Consider the following 23,751-nt stretch of genomic DNA (forward strand, 5'->3'; position numbering starts at 1 on the left):
TCCTTGTCCCCTTGAGAGTTCTAAAGCAACTGGCAGCACAAACATAAGTGAGGAATTTGAGTGGCAGTGACTGAACAAGAGCTATTTATCCATTGTGTGATCAAAATCATGGTGTCTTCCTCACAGGGTGGTCTTAAAAAGAGACTGAGGCAAGGGGTGTGACAAGTAGCATCAAGCCTATCATTTAGTACAGTGCTTATCAAGTATTTGTTGTGAATGCTAAGCAGTTGACTACACTGGCCATTTTATTGCAATGTCTATTGTCTTCCATGGTTGGTTGTATTTGTGTGTGCGGCTTCTGTCCCCAGTTTGATGGGCAACTCCAAGAAGGAAGGAGATACATTGGAAAATGCTTGCTGATGGGTTCAGAAGTCACATTAGGTGATTGCATTCTGTAAAAATGAATGCTAGAAGGGACTTGTCTATTAGGAAAGAATAAAGAGATACAGACAGAGATAGACAGAGGGGAGAGAGAGAGAGAGAGAGAGAGAGAGAGAGAGAGAGAGAGAGAGAGATCTAAAAACAGTACATCATGCTGACTTTCTGGCAAAAGGCCATATTCCCAAGGACCCTGGTGAGGCTTCATGGTCTAGTAATCTCACTCTACTGAAACCATGCCACATTCAAGAATAATAATCCATTTGTGACACTGGTCCAGGTGATGACTCCAAACAGCTTCAATTAGGCTGATTTCCAAGGAAATTGGCCTCTGATTCAGAAGAACAGCCCTTGGGGACCTGCTCCCTAAAATTCTACTTATTCCAAGAGGAATGTTAGCTCCCCTGTCCTCCTGGATGAAGGTGGTGAGGAGTGCCTCTGGTCTAGCTGCAGTTGCTGTGCTGGTGTTGTGAGCCTCAGTGGTGTGTGCACGTGTGCTTATGTGTCTTTGTGCACAAGAATGGATTGTTTTTTTTTTCTTGCTGCAAGGTGATACCAGCTCTGCAAGTCACTGGGGAGCAGAGTGTGTTGTCTGTACCAGCTTTCCCTCCTCAGTAAGAAAGTAGACAGGTGATTTCAATGGGTTGATTTAATGAATTTTGAAGCCTGGAAAAGTGCCTAAATTGCTGAGGTTACTAGTTTTCCAGTTTCCCATTTCAATTTCATTCTCCTCAGTCGGATGCAGAGGGTGCTCACTGGGACCCCTACTATGGCCGCCCCAGACAAGAAGAGGTTTCTCCTGTGCCCCACTTCCAACCAAACAGGCATCTGTAAGCACAGCCTCAGCTGGCAGGAAGATGTATGATTTGGTTGAAGAGCATTTTGCTTGGACCTCTCCCTGCATTTGCTGGCGGCACACTTCCTCTGATCTCCAAGGAGAGAACCAGCTCACAATAATAACGGCAGTTCTGCTTTTTGGGATCAAAATGACTCCACTTTAAAGCATAATTTTACTCGGTCATTTTGTTTTCCATTTTTTCTGCATGCAATTTTTTGTGGGGGACAATGTGTCCTCAGAACCTGTAGCTGCAACTCTTATCTTTCTCTCCATGTCTCCCCCTGCAAGTTCTGCCGGCCCAGAGAATTGTGCGAGTAGGCTTGTGAGGGCGAGTCTCCTCAGGAAGCCTTTGAAGAAAGGTCGGTGTTCTGGGTGGCACAGGGAACTCTGAGCTGTATCTGAGCCCCACTAGAGACATTTATTTCCACCCATCTCTGCCAACATACATTCATGGTTCTTCTCGCCTCTTGCCCAACTTGTCTTTGTGATTTCAGAAAAATGCCACTGGATCTCCCAGTATGAGGGATTAACGCAGATTATGGAGAATGGTGTTAATTATCGGTGGAAGGGGGACTGGCTTCTCGCTCCACCGTGCTCCTGATTTCCCCTGGGCCTTTCTGCCTGGTAATAAGCCTTCTTTAATCTGGCAGGCCCCTTGGTGAAATCAGCACCACGGACAGTGATATTGATTGCTTCTGAGAAACCATCACAGCTGCTCAACCAAATTACCTTTGATATGTGACCTTTAATGTAATTACTGCAACATCAAAGTATTTCTATAAATTATTAAAGAACTAATACACTCCATCATTTAGCTATTCTATTATATGTAAAATAAACAACCACGAGTTAAGGTTAGGTCTGAAACAATTCACAATCGCTTTTTCTTTTTCGAAAATCCAAACCCTCCTCCCACCTTCTCTCTTTCTGTTTCTCCATTTGATTCCGACTTTTAGCTGTTATGAGACTCTCCAGCAATCTCTCTCAAGCTGATGGAGAGCCTCCAATAACAACGTGGTATTTTCTATTCCATTTGGGTGGTTCTCAAATATCTATCACAATCTTCCCCTAAACAAAGTGCCATAAACACTTTACTAATCAGTGCAAACCTTCCTGAGAAACCTTTGACTGTCTTACAATATGGCTTTATGCGTCATGCACAACGTGGAGCACATTTCTGCCATCCTACTGAGGGCACCCAGAAAGTATTACTATAATATATGTGCATGTAGTCACGCCACTAAAAAACCAACTGGGAACGGCCACCCTGCCAAAGCCCCGCTCCACACAAAATCTGTGCGCGCCTCCATTTCCATACATTTGCATCCGCGGCTGTGCTATTAAGATGACTCAGCCCTGAGCTTTGCAATCACAAATACCAAAATACAATACAAAGGCTGTCATAATGAAAGGAAGGGCCTGTGTAATTCCTCATTCTCGACCCATAGCCTTAATGAAAGACCTCTGAAGCAAGGGGGTTAAGGAGGTAGAGGTGGGGAGCTGCTTCACCCTGGGGTGTGCCATTTGCTCTCCTCTACCTGGTTAACCTTTCCTGCTGTGGGGGCAGAAACGGAAACGTGTGTTTACATACGGTTTGCTTGGTAAGAATGTAAACACGCGTGCCTAAGCATAGGCGTGCATACATCGAAAACACACGTGCTTCCCAGCAGCGCCCACTGTATACGCGAAAAAAACTGTATATTTGCTTATTCTTTAAAATATGCCCACAAACACACCTCTTTCCATTTATTTTTAGTTGCTCAGCGGCTGTATATTTCCTAACCCCCAACCCAATCTCTTTGAACCCACAGGAGAGACCGCACAGACCCTTGACCCGAGGGACACTTCTTATTTTATGGTGATGAACTAGCCTCGATAATAGCCACGGCTGATATCACACCCAGTTAGGGAGACCATAAATAATTTCCTTCTCCCCCTCACGGAAGCTATAAACCAGGGCCAAGCGCTATACTTTATCAAAGACGAGGGCTGGCTCCTTAAATAAACCGCGGTGATCTCACTCGCGGCGCCGGGGATGCGCCCCTCCCACCGCGGCTCGGGGCTCGGGAGCTGCGGGTGCTGGACCCCAGCGGGGCCCAACCGGATGCGCTCCGGAGCAAGCGGAGCATCGCCCGGTTTGCGTGGCTCCAGGCCCAGGACATGGAGCGCCCCGCCCCGGGCCGTGCGCACGTTAACCCCGTCTGGGCTCCTGGCCACGGCCAAGTTCGTACCCCGTCGGGCCTGGACGGGCGAGAGCCGGGGCGGCGGACGTCCCTGCTCTGTGCCCGCGGCCCTTGCACAGCACCTCCCCCCTACCTTCGGCACCTCGAGCTCAGGGGCTCAGCGGGAGACAGCCCGACCCGAGGGGTCCCTGCTGTCCCTGCCCCGCGCGTCGTGGGCCCGACCTCCCGAAGTCGCCCCCTGTCGGCGCGCGGCCGGCTGCTTCGCGGCCGGTGCCACTTACCCCGGGGAGGGTCTTCTGCTCGTGCAGCGCGCTCTGGGCCTTCAGCGCTGACTCACGCTCGCAGTAGGTGAGGAAAGCGCAGCCTGCGAGGGAAGCAAGCGGCGACAAGGGTCAGTGGGGGCGCCCCCAGCCAGGCCCGGCCCGCCGCCGCGCCCTGCCGCCCGCCCCACTCTCCCGCCTTCCTGTTCGTCATTGCTCTCCCCACCTCGCTCTCTTGGGCGCTCTCTTTGGAGCTTCCCTGTCCCTCGGTTTTCCGTCTGTCTGCTTCTCCTTCCTCTCGTAGCTTTTTCTGTTTTGCTCCCTCCGCGGAGTCCTTCCCACTCCCCACGCCCCCCCTCTCTGCCCGCGGGTCTCTCTCTGTCCTTGCGCCCTAATGCTTCAGGCGTCTCTGCCTTCTCCTCACTCCTTGTCAGTGTTGTTTTTAATCAATTTCAACTCTAGCCCCCCACACCTCCCAGGAGGGGCAGTTTTCCCCTTTAGCTCCCTGACTCTTTAGCTGTTACTACCGGTGCCTCCTTCCTTGCTCTGAGCCCCTCAGCAGTCCAAGAGTCAAGGACCTTCCAAATAAACGCCGAATCTGTAAGGGAGAGCCCACCCTCAGATCAGTTGTAATCAAACGAACACGGCTGTCGTATGTTCTTTGTGTTCTCTGCCCCGATTCCTGCTGTCAAATTTGTAGTGAGGGTCTTGATACACCTCCCTGTCTGAAGGTTTTTTTGGGCTATCAAACCCACTGAGGCCTACCCTTGTTCTGCCTCTTACTGCTTGAGGACAGCTCTGCCTCACACCACTCTGCCTGTATCTCCTGTTAAGAGAACTGAGCATGCTCTCCAAGGTCCTGTCCACCCCCCCCCCCCACCCCCAGCCATTGTAACAGCTCCACTGTACGGTGTGTCAGGGACTCTGGAGAGTTCCGTGCAGACTGGAGGTCTCAACACCTGTCTGCAGGCACCAAGACACAGGAATAGAATATTTGGCGACATAACTGGTTTTGAGTGTTAACTCTACTGAGCAGCTTCAGGGGCCCCTTCTGCTGTCTGCAGGTGTGACTGAATGTTGCTTGGATCTCCTGCAAAACCAGCTGGAAGCCAAGGAAAAACTGCAAAGGCCTACTAAGGCTAAAACACTCTTGTTTGTAAAATCATCCATGACCCTCCCCTAGGGAAAAGTCTGACCACATAGACCCTTGCCTGCAGGTCTTCTCTGGCCTCCCCTGCTCCCTCTACTTCTCACCCCATCTTCTGTGACCATCAGCTCAGGCTTTGTCTCTCTCCACTTTCTCTGCTTCCAATCCAGTCCTTTGCATGAGTCTGGTGACACAGCTCCTGCCTGCTCCAGTCCCCCCATGGGCTACATTCTGATACCTTCTGGCCTTTCGAAGACCATTTACTTCTTCAATGTCCATGCTGTGCTAGACTCAGGCTCTTTTCTCCTGAGGCCTTCCAATTGGCAGTGACTGTCTGCTACATACCTCAGTCCTAGTCATTAGAACACCTAGTCATTGTGGCCACTTGATGCACAGAATCCCCACAGTGTCCTCTCCAGTACCTAACTCCCATCAGATTTATACCTAGTAACCTCTGTTCTTCCCCTTCTGATATAGAAATAGACCCTGCTCCCCTGTCTTTGCTGCCTGAAGAGATGGCCAAAAGGGAGCACGCGTCTGGAGGGGACAGAGAAACGGGAAAAGGAAACAGAGACTGTAGTTCCAGTGCAGGTCTACCCTCCTGCTAAGCAGTCTCCGTGCCATCCTCCCTCCCCTGGACCAGGCCCACATCGCCCCTCCTCCCTTCTCTCCCTCCTCTTCCCTCCTGGTCACTGGCAGACGGTTATTGATGGAGACACATGCGACTGAAATGAATAGCGGTCAGAGGCCCCGTGACGTCGTCCCCCATGCTGCCGCCTGCCTTTCCCAGGGGTGTCTTTCCTCCTGTTCCCTCGTCCCCTTGTTGGCCTTGTCTTCTGCTTGCTACAGAGAGACAGCCAGTGTCTCAGCCACATGCAGGCAAGCCAGCTTGGGACAAGGTCAGGGGCAGGTTTGGAGAGAAGGAGGAAGTAAGAGAAGAAGGAGGAAGTGACCATATTATTTTTACAGCTCAGAAAAATAAACTAGGGACCCCAGAAGGGGAAATCTGTTGTTTTTGTCCAGCTTCCAGGGATTTCTTTCATTTTTTTTTTTTTTGAGAATTCTCAGGGCTCCACCATGTACCTGTGCCTTTTAGGAACCCTGTCCCAGACCCAAGTGACCTCCCTCTGTCTTCCACCTCTGAATCTCCTGCCAGCACACACATTTCCCTCGGTCACTCCCTGGTTCCCTTATTTTCTCATCCTTTTGAGAAATATTCTATCTTAGAGCCCTTTTCTACAGTGGCCACTTCCTCGCCGTTCTGCTTCTACCAGCCTGGCCTGCCTTCCTCCTTCACTGCCTTCTGGTATCCATCAAACGTGACCTCCTCTGTAGCGTCTCTCAACCCCCTCACTTACCAGCATCGCAACCTCCAGCACACACATCTCCCTTGACCCTCTGCCCTGCTTCCTTCCCTATTTGTCACCCACTACTCCCTGACATTAATATCTATTTTCTCATTGATTGTCACTCTCCTAACGCTCAGATGAGACCAGGAACTCCATCTGGTTGTGCCGATTGCTTCTCTGTGCTCAGAACAAGGGCAGGACGCCTTACTCCTTGAGAGCACCGACTGCTCTGACACATTGAATAACACTGTAGGAGGGCCACAGGTGATGGAAGGATTACAGAAATCATGTTCAGAGGTTGCCGAGAGCTGCCCCGAGTGCCTTGGATGTGTTCAGAGTGCCGAGTGCTGGAGTGGCCGCCTTTGTGGTATGGGTCTGAGATTGCTTTTGAGGGTCAGTAGGCGGGTCACTGTAGCTTGCCTTCCTGTAGGCTCCCAGGTTAGGTCTGACAGTGCAGTCAAAGCCCTCTTCTGGAATTCCTTGCAAGACACACAGTTCTGCTCAGAAGAGCCCTGTACCAATCACAGTCATTCAAAGCTTCCTTTTTCTGAATTATGGGTTCCTTATCTGCCCTCTATATCTAACCTGGGGACAGTAACCCCTCTTAGAAGCTTGTAGAGAGACCTGTTAACCACAGCTGAATCTGAACCTTGTGAAATCAGCTGTGGGTTTTTGTTCCCTCTTGTGAAATAGGAAGTGGGGAAGGGCAGAGCCCCTTGCTTCATCCTCCATCCTTCTGTCTTTCTGCCCCCGCAGTTAGGAAGGTCTACCTTCATAGAGACACCTGGTACTTCCCCAGCCATCGTTCTGCAGTTGCTTTTGCACTTCACCTTGCAGTGGGAGAGATTAGTTTGCTCACTCAAGGCTTTTGGAGGGAGGCAGATATGGATAAGCTGCTCGTTATGCCAAATCTGGAGTGCAAGAAACCACTAACTTGCACCCTGGCCAAGATGACAGTATAGCCCCAGGGGATGGCAGCTTTGGCAGGGAGGGGGTTACAGGAGGAGAGCTTGCTCTCACAGGGTACTCTGCACAACCATGGGTTTGGGATAGAGGCCAAGGTGGGGGTCCCTGGGGCCAAGCCTTACCAGATGCTAGCAAGGCTCTCCTGTCTAGCAACAGAGTGGAGACACAGCTCGCACCAAGACAGTCAGCCTTTACCTCCCGTTGTTCATTGTGGCTCCTCAGGGTCTGAGCAGTGAGGCTGGGGTATCTTGAAGGGATGGGGTTCTTGCAGCCCGAACCTGGCAGCTCCTAAGGCAGCCAGGCTCACTGTCTTAAGGTATATAGCGGAGTCCTCAGTACCATTCCTTCAGGGGCCCTGTGTGAATGCACAGTGTGGGTGGCCAGCGGATTCTGTCATGGAGTGGCTATGCACAGGACACCGTGGGAGATCTTGCCACAGGATTTCTACCTGGGGGCCAGGAAAGTTCCGAGAGGGGCGTGTCCTTCCAGGGGTGGGACCAGTGACACGGAGGTTTCTCCTGGTTTTGAAGTGCAGCCATCCTTTCCAAGTTCCCATCCTGTAAGAATATGGTCTGGTCTTTACGCTCACAGGGGAAAGAACAGCAATCAGCTGCGGCTGTTAGGAGTGGGGAAAAAAACCCTAACACCTAAGAAATGTACCCAAGGCAGGAGTGTTTCTACTTAAGAACTGTGAGTGCTCCATAGTAGTTAGAAAACTGAAATGAGCCAGGTAGTGGGGGTGCTTTAATCCCAGCCCTCTGGAGGCAGAGGCAGAGGCAGGTGGATCTCTGTGAGTTTGAGGCCAGCCTGGTCTACAGAGTGAGTTCCAAGACATCTAGGACTGTTATACAGATAAATCCTGTCATGAAAAACAGGAACAAATGAATAAAACAAAAATAAATAAAAAGGGTGAAATAATCCTTAATGTACCAACAAGGGAAGCAGCATTGTCCGACAGGAAAACCAAACTGTGTGATAATTGCTACCATGGATACGTGGTGGAGGGATATCCATCCCACTTCTTTTGTACGAACTCCTCTCTCCGTTTACAGGCAAAGGTACAAGGCGCTGCACACGGAGCATGAGGCCCCGATGCAGGATGTATCCCCGAGGTGATCTTGTCTTTTTGACACAGTTAGACTCAGACTGTATTCACAGATCACTTGCATAATTAACTTTCAAGGAAAAAAACCGATCTGTGCAAAAATAGGAGAGTGGAGTAAAAAGGAAGTAGTCGAGACTAGGTAAGGCAGAATGCAGGACCCACAGCCTGCGCTGAGGACACACCTGGGCATCAGCTGTCTTGCAGATCCACCCTGAAGACAGTCATCTGTGGGGGCGGCAGATACCCTGCTGCCTCAGCTACTCCTCTGTGCTGGAACTGGGCAGTATAGCGCTGATCTCTGAAGCAGGCTTCTGCCTGGTAAGCTATAAATGTAAGTGAGTTTCGTTCACAGCCTAAGTGCGAGGAGCTGGAGTTTGGGGAATGGAATCCATGACAGGGTAGCTAGTTGTTCTGAGAGCATTGCCAGACTCTGGTCTCTTGAGATCTCCCCAGGTGTGTGGCCTGAGAAACCACCCAAGTGACACAGGGAACCTCTGGGTGAGCCATGACATCTCCTTAAGCTCCTGTTCCCCGTCCTCTTCCACCAACTCATTGCTGACCTCCTGCCCTTCAAGAGTCCACACACTCTCTCGTCTCCACTGAAAGCACTAAACTGAGCAGAACAGAATCCCGGTCTGTCAGAGAAGGAACTTCGGAAACCACCTTGATGGGTGGGAGTAGAGACGAAGACAGCACCATTAGAGAGAAATTGCACACAGTGCTGAGTCTGCAGCTAATGGCCTGGGCACCTCCTCTTCCTCACAGCTGGAGGGAGACCTTATGCCTACTTGTCACCTCCGCTGGCCCACTCCGATCTGCCCTCCCCAGGCATTCCCAACTCTGCGGTGTGGTAAATACTCTGGATCTGATTTCCTTTTCTTTATATAGCCACCTAACCTTCTCTGGCTTGCCATTTTATTTACTCATGCCTTCTATTCACCAGTTTCTTTGCCTTGTGTCTTTGAATAGACTACTACCCTGCGAGAGTGGAGACACCATCCTTTTATCTCTTGGATTGGGTGGAGGGGTGAGAGACCAAGAACATACATGGAAGAGGAGCAAGAGACCTCTGATTGAGGCCTGAAGAGAGACTGGGAACCTCGGGATATAATCTCAGGAAGAAAGGACAGAAGGCAGGAAGGGATGGAACAACATGGCCTGGTCACAAGAATCCAGCTGGGAAGAGACAAGCAGAATGGGTGGTGTGGAGGCATGGACAGGAGAGGTGTGGGCATGGAAGGGTGTCTACCTTTCTCTAGCACAGCAGCCTACAGCCCACCATGGGGCAAGGGGCATTGGTGATGCCTAGGGAAGTGGGCGGAGCCCTCTCCCACGTGGGGGAAAAACACAGTGTTGCAGAATTAATTGTACCGAGAGATGAGGGCAGCAATTTACAAAGCCCCCGTGAGCTGGGATAAAAGGCCCTTGTCATTGTGAAGTGAGGAAAGAACAATTTCCGGCCCCAGCTCGAACAGGGCTGAAGCCTGGGGTGTAATCATCACGGAAGGAAAGGCTCCCGATGTGATGGGCTCCCCTTCCTCCCCCCGCAGCCAGGCCTTGGCTTCCTACTAATTGAATTACAGAATTAGTCAGAGGAAGGTGGCCTTGGAATAGGAAGATCTGGACTTTAATAAAACATCAGGTCTTTCAGGCCTGGAATCAGCTGGTTTGGAGGAAGTAGGAGAGAGCTGGGGGGTGGGATAAATCAAAAACACACCGGGTAAGGAGATGAGGTGGGGAAGGACTGGGAGAGGGATCAGGGAAAGGCGAAGGGTTTGAGTCTGCATGCCCATCACCTGGCTTTGCAAGCACATTGATAAAAGGTCTTCATGTAAATCAGGCCATGTTAAATCATCCTGGGCTGGTGTACTGTCGGAGGATCTGTCTCAAATCTGGATCTCCTGTGTGTGCTATGGGGCCTGAAACTCTATCCTCAGTGGATTTCTTCTCAGGCCAGCATCCTGGTTCCAGGATGCCCCTGAAGACCCCTTGATGGGTGTAACATAGAGATGTAGCCTTCTGCAGAGAAGTGATGTCCGTTTCTTAGGTGGACAGAGTAAAGAAGGACAAGAGAGAGTGTCCCCAGAGAGAAAGTTACTGGTTCTCTGAGGCCACAATTTCTAGTCTTCCCTGTTGTTCTGGGACTTACATGTTCCCTCTGCCTGTGGACCTATCCCAAGCCTGCCCCTCCTCCAAGAGCCACCTCTTGGGTCCTAGTCCAACCCACCCGACTATCACATGCTGGAGCCTTCTATGTGGACTCACCTTTGAACACAGCTTAAGATCTGCAGTATGAGTGAGCCAAGAATGGCCCAGTAGGCGGGGTAGTGAGCAGAACTGAGCCCTGAGCCTCACTCTGCCTGTCCTTCCATCCAACCCCCGTGCCACCTTCTCAGGACCCCTTCTGATAGGTCCCAGGAGGGCCATCTTCCCTTTTCTGTTTCCATGCTCCATCCCTATTTCCTGGAACTGTTCCCTCTCCAAGTAAAGAGATAGACATTCCCCACAGATGGCATCTGGTTTCCCCTGCTTTCTCCACTGCCTTGGTAGATTTGGAATACTGTTCTTCCCTCTGCTACCTGCCCCATGACTCCCTCTTCTGGAGCCTTGCCTCTTTCCAGAGATGAACCAGCCTCCTTCCTCCAAAAACCTTTCCTGACTCTACCAACCTCACATCCCTTCTGGTCTCTGGGGACTACCCACCTCATTTGGCAGTTAGACGGTGAATCTTTGTCTACCTCATATTTATGAATCTGCTGATGATGAATAGACTCTATTATAGGTGCTACTTACAGGGGGGAGGGGCCATCTTCATTCAGGGCAAATCAGATTACAATGCAGAAGACATCCTTAAACTCTGGTTTCTACCAGAGAGCAGTAAGTTTGGGCAATGACTGGATGAATGATAGAAGGAGTTTCAGGGGTGGAACATAAAGCCTGAGAGAATGAGCAGCCAGTGGTGGAGCCATCCGTTTTCCTCAGAGGAGGCAGCCTTGGGGTGAGGACCAGGCAACATGTTCCCACTTCACCTAGGCTCAGTCTTGCCCTCCTGGGTTCTCCTTTCTAAATCAGCAATTCCAGAGAGTAAGGTCATGCAAGATTATGGCTGAGTTTCTGCAAAATTCAACTCAATTGCACATTACAGAAGGAGAATAGGCTTCCTCAGAACTCTAAATTTATTTACTCCTTCTCTTAGCCCTTCCTGCTGTGAGTGTCCTCAAGACAGAGATGGCCTGGTGCTGGGTAGCTCAGGTTTCTTGACCTGCACCGAGACTCTTAGGGGAGCAGGACCCACCTCTCATTTCTCTTTTTGCTGGCCAGAGGCACTGAGACCACAGTGGCTCTGACTGAGGAGCTACAAACCTCCGAGGGTTAAAGGACCAGTCTGTGGGTCTTTGCCAAGCACCTGTCCCTGCCTGTTACCCTTGTTTACACCCTAAACACCAGAGAATTACATGGCTGGTGTTCTACAGCACTGCGAAAAGGAACAAAAAGTGTACATGACATATTGATGGCTTCACCTCCCTCCTGATGAAGAGCTCTCCAGTTCCTGGCCAGGGTGTGTGACCCAGGAGATGGAAGGAGCATGGCGGAATATCTTAGCCTTTCCCACGCAAGCCTGGGAAAAAAATGTGACTGGCCATCTGACCACAGTTTGGCCCCTGTTCCTGTAACCACAAGGCTGTTTCTGTGACTTTGCTCTAGTCTGGCAGCTCCTTGGAGTACCCAGGAGAGCACAAGGGTGTCTCTATCATGAGCCATCATGGTCTGTTTCTCTGGCTATTACATGCCAAAGTGCGTGTACATGATTCTTGGACCTTAGAGAAGATGTGGGCTGTTATCAGCATTTGACAGTTCATAAGTAGTCTGGGAGAGGCATCCAGTATGACTATGGCAGGACAGACACCCAACATCTCTCATTGACTGATTTGAGGTTCACTTCCTATCATCCATCCCAGGGGTCTTAGACAGTATCTAAAGAACAACGTGAGTGTAGCAAATACTCAGAGAGACGCTCGGGTTACTACATAAAAATATTCTCTCTTCCTTCCTTCCACTCATGTCTTCACTTGAGGTAAGGGGCTCAGGGGTGACCTCATCTCTTCCTGAAGGGACATGGATTGACATCAGCTACAGTGGTGCCTGGCTCACTTACCCCTGGGTCATCTTAAGCACCAGTGGCCAACATTCCAGGGCTCTTCCACAGAACATCAAGATTGAGCTCTACATGCCTTCAGAATATCTATTCACATCAATGCCAGAAGAAGTTCTCTGCTAGAAACTAAAAACCAAACCTGTTCTCTTCTAATTAATGTGGAGGGCAGTTTAGATCCCATTTTGTATAGTCTGTGAACAGTGTAAGGAGCCAGACTCCTTCCTGTAGGGATGAACCACTGCCTCATAGAGGTCTGTTCGCCATCACCAGACTTTAGGAGATCTCTGACCAAATCAAGGTGCATCTTAGCTGACTTGGAGAAAAACGCTACCTCTGATATCCCTACCCATCTTGGGTATCTTCTCCTTCTTCTGTCTGTGTGGAACATGGTAACTTCACGCATAGTCTGATTCCTGCCTGACATGCTGAACTTAGTGAACAGGAAACATGTGGTGCCTCATCTGAGCCTCTAGTAGTCTGGGGCCTTTTGGGTAGCAGAGGCAACTCAGTAGATCTTTACTATTTTGCATAGGGATCTTCTTGCTGGAGCATTCTATGAAGGCTAATAGAAGTAGAGGTGAGGTAATTTTCCCAGAATACCCTTCCCCACACAGAGGAAGCTTGGAGCTATTTGTACTTTAGCTGCTCCAGAAGCTGTCACCACGTTGGCAAGCCTGAAACTCTCCGAATGCACCACAGAGACTGATCTTGGCTTTTGAGGTGCCGTGTGTGTTAAGGAGAAGATGGACAGGCTTGTTTGACTCATTTCTACTACTAAAGGAGGACAGGTCACAGCAGCAAGGCAGTGGAGTTCAGAGTCCCTCAAGGGACAGAGACCCTTCCTCGGTTACACTGCTAATGTGTTCCTGTCACTCTTGGCACTTGGCTGTCTCACTCCTCCTCCAGGATGCCTTCCCTGTTTTGGCATCATTTAAAAAAATATTCTATTCTTATGTCTATGAGTGCTTTGCCTGCAGATATGCCTGGTACCTGTGGAGGTCAGAAAAGGACACTAGATTCCCTAGGACTAGAGTTACAAGTGGTTGTGAACTGCCACGTGGATGCTAGTACTTGAACCTAGGCCCTCTTGAAGAGCAGCCAGTGTACCTATCACTGAGCAACCTTCCCAGCTCTTGTTCCTGAATCCTTAACTGGATCCTCCCATCTAAAGAGCCCAGCTAAGCTTTTAGTACCTCCATGTAATCCTCCTCTGTTTCCTAGCTCCTGCTGCTTCACCTTTGAATGAGCCCCTCCTTCCAGGTTCAAATACTCAGAACATGTGTGTCTGAATGCCTTTTTTTCCCCTGTTGTCATCTGTGGAAATCACAACCCTCTAATAAGACCACGGCTAATGGGCTGGGATCTTCATGCAGGCCCCAGTACTGGAGTCTACAATGGACAATTGGACTGAACTGATCAGAATCAGAAGGAGAGGCTGTATCCACTACCCTCCGGTTGCAGTGGAGCTGGGCCTAAAAGACCTTTGGAAGTGCTCGGTGAGGGAAACTAATCTCAACTCTCTTCTTGGGCTTCTTCCAAACAGGGTATAAGTTACAAGAGCAAAACAAGGTGTTTATATTGTGTGTGTATGTGTCTCTGTGTGTCTATATCTGTGTGTGTGTGTTTGCATTGTTGTGTTTATGCCTGTCTATGTGTCTGTGGGCCTTTCTCTCAGTGTGTATGTTTTTGTATGTGTGTCTGTGAGTCTATGCCTGTCTCTGTGTTTGTGTGCCCTGTTTGTATGTGTGTGTGTGTCTGTGTGCCTGTCTCTCCGTCTGTGTATCTGCGCAACCCCGTGTGTGTGTGTGTGTGTGTGTGTGTGTGTGTGTGTGTGTGATGCATCTGCACAGCAACAACAAAACATCACACCTGATGCCAGGCAACAGCCCAGCTCTTCACAGAGCTCTTTCTCCCTTACTCTCAGTTATTTAAGCTGCTCTCTTGACTTGACTTTGATTTTCACCCAGTGTCAGACAAGCTCAACTTCAAGCATTTGATAACATTTAACCCAAGAGTGACAAGAGAGGGGTCTGTAGACATGACGAGAGTGCTGGACCCAGAGTCATACTCTATGGCTTCAGAGGCTATTTGAGGGACCATTCATATTTTCAGAGGAATGTGAGCTCTGGGCTTGGTAGAGCATCTCCAGTTCACCCTCAAATCGCTGACCCACAAGGGTGCAGGGGGTGTGTGCCAACAAACGGGGAAGATGAACAGAGTCCAGCACTCAGCTGTACTTCTTCTCTTTATCCAGTGCTCACATAGCCAACAGAGGGAGAAAGAAAACTGAGCCCATAAAACAGCTGACTGTAACAAAGACCTAATAAGCCATGTGACTATGAGGAGGGCTGACATTTCTGTATGGAGTGACACAATGCTCCATTCATCTCACAGCCATTTATTGGTCATACACAATTTTTCAGAGGGTGGAAACATATGCACTTTTTTATTGGAGTCCCCAGATAAACACGAGCAAGTCAGCTGACGGGTGTGTGACAAACACATCCTGTGAGTCAAGGCTCGTGTAGGGACTTTTCAGTGAGGACAACAGTGAGCACTCCCTAGCATTTTAGTATGTGTTGGTTTTTGTGGTTTTATGGAGTTGTATTGAATGTGTTGGACTGACACGTTCAATATAAGTCCATAAACTATTAGGGTTATCATCCGATTTCACAGGGCAGGAAAACTGAGGCAGCAAAAGATTAAAGGTCTTGTGGCCAGGCGCATGGCAGATGGTGCATTTTGAATGCTGCCTGGCCCCTGCAGCCTTGCTGAAACAGTTGTTCAACTCTGCCTAAGCCAGATCTCATTGTAGGGTTTTTATTCCTGGCCTACAGTGGCCTTGAGGGAAGTATGCAGTAGGACAGTGCAGGGCAAGTGACTGAGTTTGGATCCCCTGCAGTGGTGTAGGAGGGCTGGAGCCGGAAGGAACATCAATTCCGCGATGCTTCCTCCAGACACCTTTGGCTTTCTTGCTTTGCATTCTCCAGCTCTTCCTCTTCTCTTCCCCCTTTCCTTCCCTTCCCTCAGCTCCTCTTTTCCACTCTGCTCCTCATTCTTGTTTATTTCTTTTCTATTCTTCGCCCTCATCTTTCCCTTCCCCTTTGTCTCGCAACTGGAACCCCATATTCTCTATCATACACTCTTTATTGTTCTCCTGACTACTTCAGGCATTTTTTTCCCCTAACCCCAGACTTAGCATAGGCCCTGAGGTTCCTGTGAACAGACATCTGAGGATTCTGGGTAAAACCACCCAACCCCCAGTGCCTAAATGTTTCTATCTTTAGGATGTCTGGAGTCATGGAAAGGGCTGAACGCTTTGCATAACAGGTCAGATTCTGACAGTAGCTTGTTTTAGGAGCCTCTGAGTAGTTTATGTAATCTGTGCATGGACAGGCAACAACCATACTTACCTGCTGGGATTCTGGGTGAGCGGAGTCCCTAGGACATAATGGATCGGGAGGGTATTGATATTACTGTTATTGTCAGTAGCAATGGCTGTGATATGACGCTTGCCATTCCCCATGGTGAGCACAATGACTTTAGCCTTTAGACCGTTTGCTCCCCTGCATCAGACCTGCACATGCAGCTTGACTGAACTCTGCTCCCATCTGTGCTCCCCAGAGCAGGGGCCCTGCCCATCTCTCTGCACAGCCAGCCTGTGTGCAGCTCAGAGCAATCTTGTTTCACATGGAGAATCTCAGATGCATGCGTGTTTTGTTTACCTCATGTATCTAATATGCTAATGACAGGAGGCTGTAACGAGCTGGCAGGGACCAGGGTGACAAAGAGCTAGAGCTTCATGCTTCCCCAAAGAGACTGTGTGGTATCAATTGTTTCTTTTGTGAGAGGAATTTTCAAGACCTGGGAAGATGGGCTGGGAGGGGAGGAAAGAGGAAAGTGGGAGTGTTTTAGACAATGCTTAGAGGTGTTAGATTCCAACTCAGGAATGGTACAGGTTGGTAAGGGACATTTGAATAGGGTCAGGAGCTCCAGAGGTGTCTATGGGAGAGCAGGAGGAACAAATGCCCACTGGGGAGGAATCCCGTGAAGTTTGGACACTGCATCCACATACCTGTTGGGTTCTCAAGAGACCTCTGTGATCTCCATGGCAGGAACCAGCCCCATGGACACTTATCTGTCCTGCCTCTGCTATAAGGCTTGGCATGAGGCAGAAGTATGGGGTGAGGGGTAGATAATGGTCTACAAGAGACGATACATGGAGTCCTCAAGCAAGCTCTCAATGGGTGAATTGCAGCCCTCAAAAAGTCAGTGAATTGTTTTGGACCTTAGTTTCCTTTCCTGTGAAATGAGTTTGATAAATTCCTGTTTAGGAGTCCAGGTCTCCAGAATCAATGAATGAATGAGTGGGGATGAGGAAGGAACAGAAAGCATGTGCCTCTCTTACAGATGCACCATCTTCTAGATGAGGGAAAGGACATGTGTGTAGGCCAAGGTTAAGCAACCGCTCAAAGACAACGAGATAACCAGGGATCAGATCCACTGCTGTCCTTGGAGATGGGTGGAGAGTACCAAGAGACTTGAGAGCCCAGGGCAACCTGAACCCTGAGCAGGAGCAGCAAGTTCACACAATTAGCACGAGAGGTCTCCGACTGTGTAGGCAGAAGACTGTGCATCAACAGATGGGAGAATATTTCCATGGTTTGCCACCAAATGGAAGGCAACAGGGGAATAAAAGCATGTGTGGACATATGGCTGCATCCAGCCAGGCCTTCTGCCCTTTCTGGGTGGATAATGGTCAGTGGCTGGAGGGACAGTGATGCTCGTGTGTTCATAGAGGTGTGTAGGGCTCTGTTCTTGAGATGATTGAGAGGATGGGAGGGGTTAGAGCTGAGAAGAGGTTTTTGTGGTACCCTGAACCAGTGAGTTGTGCCAGTCAAAGCCACCCCTGGGCCTTGCATTTTTGCCATCCATCCAATGGGTCTGATTCTCCCAGCTGCCCTGTCTTTTTCTCATTGAATCTATCTTTTTTTCTTGGCTCTCTAACACACCTTACTTTGCCTTGGCTGATCGATCATACCCCTTGGCCAGAAAAGTCAGCTGGATGGCTGAGGCCAGGAAACGTGGGGTGGAGAAGATTCCTGTCTGCTGACTGCTCGTCCCTGGACTTTCTGCTAATGGGCAGCTATGTGCTGTGGCCAAGGCTGACCACATGGATTCCGCCTCCAGTTTCACACACTCTTGAGGTCTGGGACTGATCTCAGTGGTATCTGACAGACAGGTGAAGCCAGTGGAGAGCAGAAGGTTCAGGGCTGCCATATGTGAGAATTGGTGGTAAAGATGGTCTATGTAGCACCTAGTTGTGAACAGATTCAAGGTTGAAGACAGAAACTGGGGTGAGAGGCCAGGCTGGGTCTCTATCAAGGCCCTAATGTCTCGGACCCTGACCTGTTAGTTTGCAAATTTCTACCTAAGAAGCAGATTCTTTGTAGACTTTTCAGCAACCAAAGGTAGGAATAAAGAATCAAAATCTGGGATTTTAATTCTACTTCTTCTGGAGGCTACATGAGACCAGGTAGAGTGTTGAGTCTCTAAGTCTTGCTACTCTCAGTTCCTTCAATAAGGACGTAGGGACTACTGTTTGTCCAGCTCTGGCCTGGGAAGGGAAAGAGAAGAAGTTTGGAGACATGCATTATAGGGAGTGGCTGTGGATTGAAGCAGGCCATGGCCCATGGCCCATGGTGGGTGAGCAAGCCTCAGCTACAGGTGCCCAGAGGAAGAAAGGGCAGAGGAGATCTTCTAGAGGTAGAAGTGCCACCTGAATACTTAATAAAGAGAGGGAGGATGAACAGCTAGACACCTAGGAGGACAAGATCAGCTGCTAAGTATAGGGAATGACTTTAGGAATTCAGTCCCGTGCTGACCAGGATGGGACTAGCTCACCCTTCCTCTCTGCTCCCCTTCCTCTTAATCCCTCTCTCTTCTTGTCTTTCCTCTCTTACTAAGGTTCTGTTCTGGAGCAAAGAGCCCCAGTAAGAAGGGAAGAGGCACCAGGGACTGAACAAGAAGCCACAGAGGAGGGCACTTATGTTTTGTGCAGTGGTCTCTGCAGCTCAGGCTGCTCCCGCCTCCCACGGCCAGTCCCCCCCATGAACTTTCCGCCACCAAGCCGCCCATTTTTTTTTGTCTGAAGGTCTATATATAGATGGAGAGGCACACTCTGAAACTGCATTTGATGTAGCCCTCTGGACTCCAGCTAACTTTTGGGGAGTAGTTTTCTTGGGAGCCTGCCAGTCCAATTCCTCCCTCGTGAACACTAATTACCGCACAGACCTTCTCCATGAAATCGGTGCTGAAGCCATTTCCATCCAGGCGGCTCTCCAAGACGAAATTTTTCTACTGGGAACCGACAGCCGCAAATAAACCTACCATCTACTTAGCAACGGAGAGCAAGAGCTGGCGGGAGGTGGGGAGGGAGGAGGTGCTGGGAGAGTGGGAGGGAAGGAGAGAGGGAGGGAGCCAAGGGAGGGCTTGCCTTCTCCCTCCTGTTCTTTATTTTTCAGAAAGGATGCAATCATCTCTCCCCAGGAAGGTGGTACAGAGTGGATTATAAGACAGTGTGGTGGCTGAGAATGGGGGCTCAGGCACCCACAAGACCATTTCCTGCTCCTGAGTACTTGAGTTTAGCCAGACCCTTCTCTGTTCTGCTGGAAACCGAGGCAGTCTCTTGTTCACTCTGGGCTTTCTTCTCTTCTTTCCTTTTATAGCTTTGTTATGGCTCTGCAGGTGTGGTCCATTCCTGTCTCCCTTTCTTTACGTCTGGAGCTGTCACTCTCATCAACTAGAAACGGGGTACCAGCCTCCCTCTGCAGGACAGCAATCCCCGAACTATCCATTCTGACCTCAGGAGGGCTGCACTGTACACCTAACCTCAGAGCCGACTCTGCCCTCTTTGCTTCCAAATAGAATCTGGGCATTGGCTCTTCCTCTGAAAACTAGAAAAGGTAGCTACTTATAGGCTGACAGTTTGAAGCTCCTCCCTCTAGATCAGTTTCCCCATCCACCAGATGGGCAGAGTAGCTCCTGTCTTTGCTTCACTGTTGGGGATGGATGTTGAAAGCAGTTGGAAGCACTGCAATCTCCCTGCTTGTTGGGAGATGTCCTGCAGGTTCCCTGATTCCTGTGAACACGAACTCTTCTCGTCCAGGGTGGATGGGTTAAGGGTTGAACTTAGATTTCCTCTCTAGAAAGAAGCAGGCTGAGAAACTCCCAAGAGGGCCAGCAGAACAGCCTCCAGAGAATCCTTCCTGGGACGAGGGGAGGCCAGGAGTCCTGGGAGAGCTTCCTATTAGAAGAAGCCTGGGTTAGAGATCCTGGAAACATATGTCCAAGGACAAGCTCCATTCCTTCCCCAGGCACCTGTGGCCGTGTTTACATGGTGGGGAGTGCAGTTGGATCAGCTGACTAAAGGGGCCCTTTTGTGGAGCTGGTTTGGCCATTAGTTAAAGATGGGGCACATAGTGCTTGGCTCTGTCGCCTTTAGCTGTGTGATCAGGGCCACACTCACTTTGGTTTACGGGGCCTGAGAGCACTTTCTTTTTTGGGTGCTGAGAGCAGGATGAGAACATGTGCAGATACCCGACAACACCCATCTTGGATACACACGCTAGACCAGAGTATTTTTTTTTTTTTGTAGTATGGATAGTCCTAGTCACCATCATATGCAGAAACACGTGCCTTGCACTTGGGACACGCCTGGGCAATGCATACAACGTTCTCGTTTAGTTCCGAAGCTCTGTACTCACTTTGTATATCCATGACATTCATACGGAGGGTGGGAAGCAGGGTGCTGCTGGGGCAGAGTCATGGGTACCAATTTGCATTTACAGAGTTAGACCCCAGAACCTGGCTGAGTGCTAGACTTCTTCCCACTCAGGATGGGACACTTTGGGGACTAGGGAATGTGGCATGGTCAAGAGGTAAACTGTCCCCATGAAATGAAGTTCCCTTACGGCTACTGTCAGATCCATCACTAGCTTCGATGATTGGTCTTCAGTGTTGGCTTAGCTTGATTTAGCTTGACTTAGGGAACACTCTTCTAGGGGAGTCCATGAGGGCGTTTCCAGAATTTTAACTGAGAAGGAAAGTGAATACTATTACCCTAGGGGTTGGGGCTCTGGACTGAATGAAAATGGGAAAACAGAAAATCCAGGAGAGCACCAGCTCACTTCTCTGTGTCCTTATGGCAGGTGCAGGGTGGCCTCACTCTCTGCCACCACAGCTAGGGCTGACATACTGTCAACCCCATGATGGGCAACACCCTCAAATAATTAGCCGAAACAAACCCTTCCTTCCTTAAGTCGCTTTTGCTGGGAATTTTGCCACAGTAGCAACAATTAACCAACAAACTAACTTAAGTCTGCATGACTTTGCTTGGCTGAGCTCTGTAGGCCTGGTGGCCTGGGTCTACCCTCAGTACCTGGGCATTGTCTGAGCTCCACACATACTTCCTGAAAGAAACCTTGATGGTGTCTGCTTCTTCTTCTCTACTTAAATTCCTGAGAAATTTTTTAAAAGAAAGGCTCTAAGTTTCCTCTAGTAGAGGTATTCTGAAAGGATCACACCAACCATAGGGCCTTCTTAGAGGGACGCCAGGCAGTGGGTACATCTGTCCGGACTGGAGTTCATATACAGAGGGATCTGAGGGCAGAGACTGTAGAAACCAAGCTTTTCCTTCCTAAGGCAAGAGTCCTTATCCTTGAAGCATCTTTCTCAAGGAACATCTGTGCTCCACTGGCTGGCAGGAGACAGAGACAGTACCACAGGCTAAGTTAGCTCGACTTTCCAAATTGAACAAAGATATTTGTGGTATTACTGCCACAGGTCTGCCGTGATGTATATGAAACTCCCAGCACAATGACAAGGCATGAGTGTGTCTCATTTGCTGTGCCACAGAGCAAGGGTATCCCTTGGATTGCATCCCTCCTCAACCCCATAAGCTACAACAAGCTAAGTGTTTTCTGGGAGACAGGAGAGTGGTTACTAGTTCCCATGGGCAGGCTCCCCTTTCAGAGCAGTAGATCAGTGAGCAGGCTAATGTACACAGAACTTCAGCCCATACTGGTTTCTCACCCTCCCATCCCCATCCCAGCACCACACCCCTGCTCTCTGGGCATTCTCGATCCTTCTCTCAAGCAGGCAGCAGAACAGAGAAACCAATCAAAGTTGCCTTCACGTCTTGAAGGCCGTGATGCTCCCTTGAAGTGATCCCTTGCTTCCCATTTCCCACCCCAATAACTCTTGTATATGGAGTGTGAAATAATTAACGGTGGCAAAAAATAATTCAGCAAACAAGAAGAAACTAATTGTGTAGGCTTGTGTGGGGAGAACACAGCTGAACAACAGAAAAATCTCACTGTGTAGGGAGAGGAGGACAGGCTCATCAGGTCCCTGCAGGCCAAGGCCAGAAACGGGGTGGCCAAGCTAGAAGGTCCTCCAGGATGCCTTCTTCATCTCTGCCTCTCCGAGAGAGGTTGCTCATGCTACAGTCATGACGGATGCACTTCATGGCTCCTGAAGTGACATCCTTAAACGCATTTGGCATTCCACACTCCATATTGCACCATCCAGGAAGGCAGATGGAGAGAGAAGTCTGTCTGGTCACCTGGAGAAGATTTATGTGGTCTTTTGGGAACTGGCTTCATCCCTGAACTTGAGCTGGAGGCAGCTGGCGGGCCTCCCACCCTCTCGGGCCCGGAAGGTTCCTCTTCCCTTTCTTGCCTGCCTGCCTTCACTACCCAGACTGCCAGACCCAACAGACACCCACTGAGCATCAGTCCCGTGGCTTGGGTACCATTAGACAGTGCTGCAGTTCTTCCTGGGAAAGGGGGAGTCATCCTCAGGCTCACGCACTTTATGGATCCTCTAACTTTGGGATCTCTTTCTCCTTCCCTCTCATCCTCCACCACATTTGCTCTTCTTTTCCCAGCTCGCGAGAAGGTGCGGAGGCCCCAGTTTCCAGTGTGGAGGTGTGAGACTGGAAAGATAAAATGAGTAGCTGGCCAAGGGTTGTAATTACAATGAAGGTGGCTGGCTCCCTGTCCTCTGGACCTTCTTGCTTTCCTTACCCTGCTATACAACAGGGCAGATTTCTTCAGGCGTCTGCCGTTGATCCTGGTAACCACCGTAGTCCACTCTGGCCTGGCTGCGATCCTGACTCGCATACGAAAGAGTGCTGGGCGTAGGGTAGTGAGAATGTATCTGGGGCCTGCCTGCCTTGGCCACACTTTTCCTTCTCTGTGCCCTTCCTTTATGCATGGAACATTTGCATTTATAAGGTTTATAAGGTTGTTTTTTGGGGACAAAAATCTGTCTGCTCTTTACTTGATTATCCTGTCTGACCTATTACAGTTGCCTCTGAATTTGTCCCCAGCTTCTAGAACCTCGGTATATCAGGCCATCACTAAAAGTGTGCCAAGGCCAAGTTCTGAGCTGTCATGTCCTTGTTTTCAAACCTTCTGTGACTTTACATTTTCTCTAAAATCAGCATACACTTCTCAGGGGGGGCTGGCTGGTTTCTTGTGTCATATGAATCTCCCCCACCCTCCATACTCAAATCTCAGTGTTAAGGGATTACTTTAAATCGTGGCCCCTTGGGGACAAGACAACTATTCCAGAGTCTTTCTGGGGTTCGAACTGATGATCCACCTCTTGTGGATCACCTCTGAGCCAGGTCAGCTTAACTGCATGTGCCCACAATTCTGAGACTCTTACATCTATGCTGGTGAACAACAGCAACAACCAAATTACCTCTGCTGTCTGCAGCTTCTCTGTCCTGAGGTCCCCTCCCTCTGGCCAGCTCATCTCTCTGCCTCCTGGGATTTCTGCTTACATGGTTCCTGCTCTGTTCTGTCTTTAGGACTGGAAACCCCATCCTGACTTCTGTGGCATGACACCAGCCTCCTTCCCACAGCGGGTTCAGCCATCAAAATGGGCTTTCGGTTTGCCTTTCCCTAATTCATTCTTGCCAAAATTAATTTAATGACAGAATGTTACCAGTTTTATATCTACCACCTCCAAGTAAGTTCTGATCAGCATCTGCTAATCTATACCAGTCTAGAGTAATGGGTGCAATGAATAGATATAGTACTGAGAGTTTTGAATTCTGCAAAAGGCACCATGAAGTGGAGACCTCTGAGCAGTAGGTATCTGGACGTATGGGAGAACCATGTGTGTTGGAGAAAAATCCAAGAATTTTTGACATCTGTCTGTCGGTTGACTCAAGACAGGTTCTGTTTTGGCCTAATCTTTGCCATTTGTATGAAAAAAATAAAGTCTATTGAGCACACGGCTCCTAGGACTTGTGGGAGTACATCTGACACACAGCAGTCACTTAGTAAGCATGGGGT

General features: G+C 49.6%; 1 protein-coding gene across 28 annotated transcripts in view; it reads right to left on the reverse strand.

The window, feature by feature from the left end:
- Positions 1–23,751, reverse strand: part of Celf4 (CUGBP Elav-like family member 4) — a 278,383-nt gene that overhangs the window by 201,579 nt on the left and 53,053 nt on the right. For all 28 annotated transcript variants that reach the window (XM_038329942.1, XM_038329941.1, XM_038329918.1 and 25 more), the window contains exon 2: positions 3,681–3,763. In XM_038329942.1, the coding sequence (XP_038185870.1) occupies positions 3,681–3,763 (83 nt within the window). The remainder of the gene's footprint in view (positions 1–3,680; positions 3,764–23,751) is intronic.

The sequence above is a fragment of the Arvicola amphibius genome, chromosome 5, assembly GCF_903992535.2.
Source record: "Arvicola amphibius chromosome 5, mArvAmp1.2, whole genome shotgun sequence".
NCBI lineage: Eukaryota > Metazoa > Chordata > Mammalia > Rodentia > Cricetidae > Arvicola > Arvicola amphibius.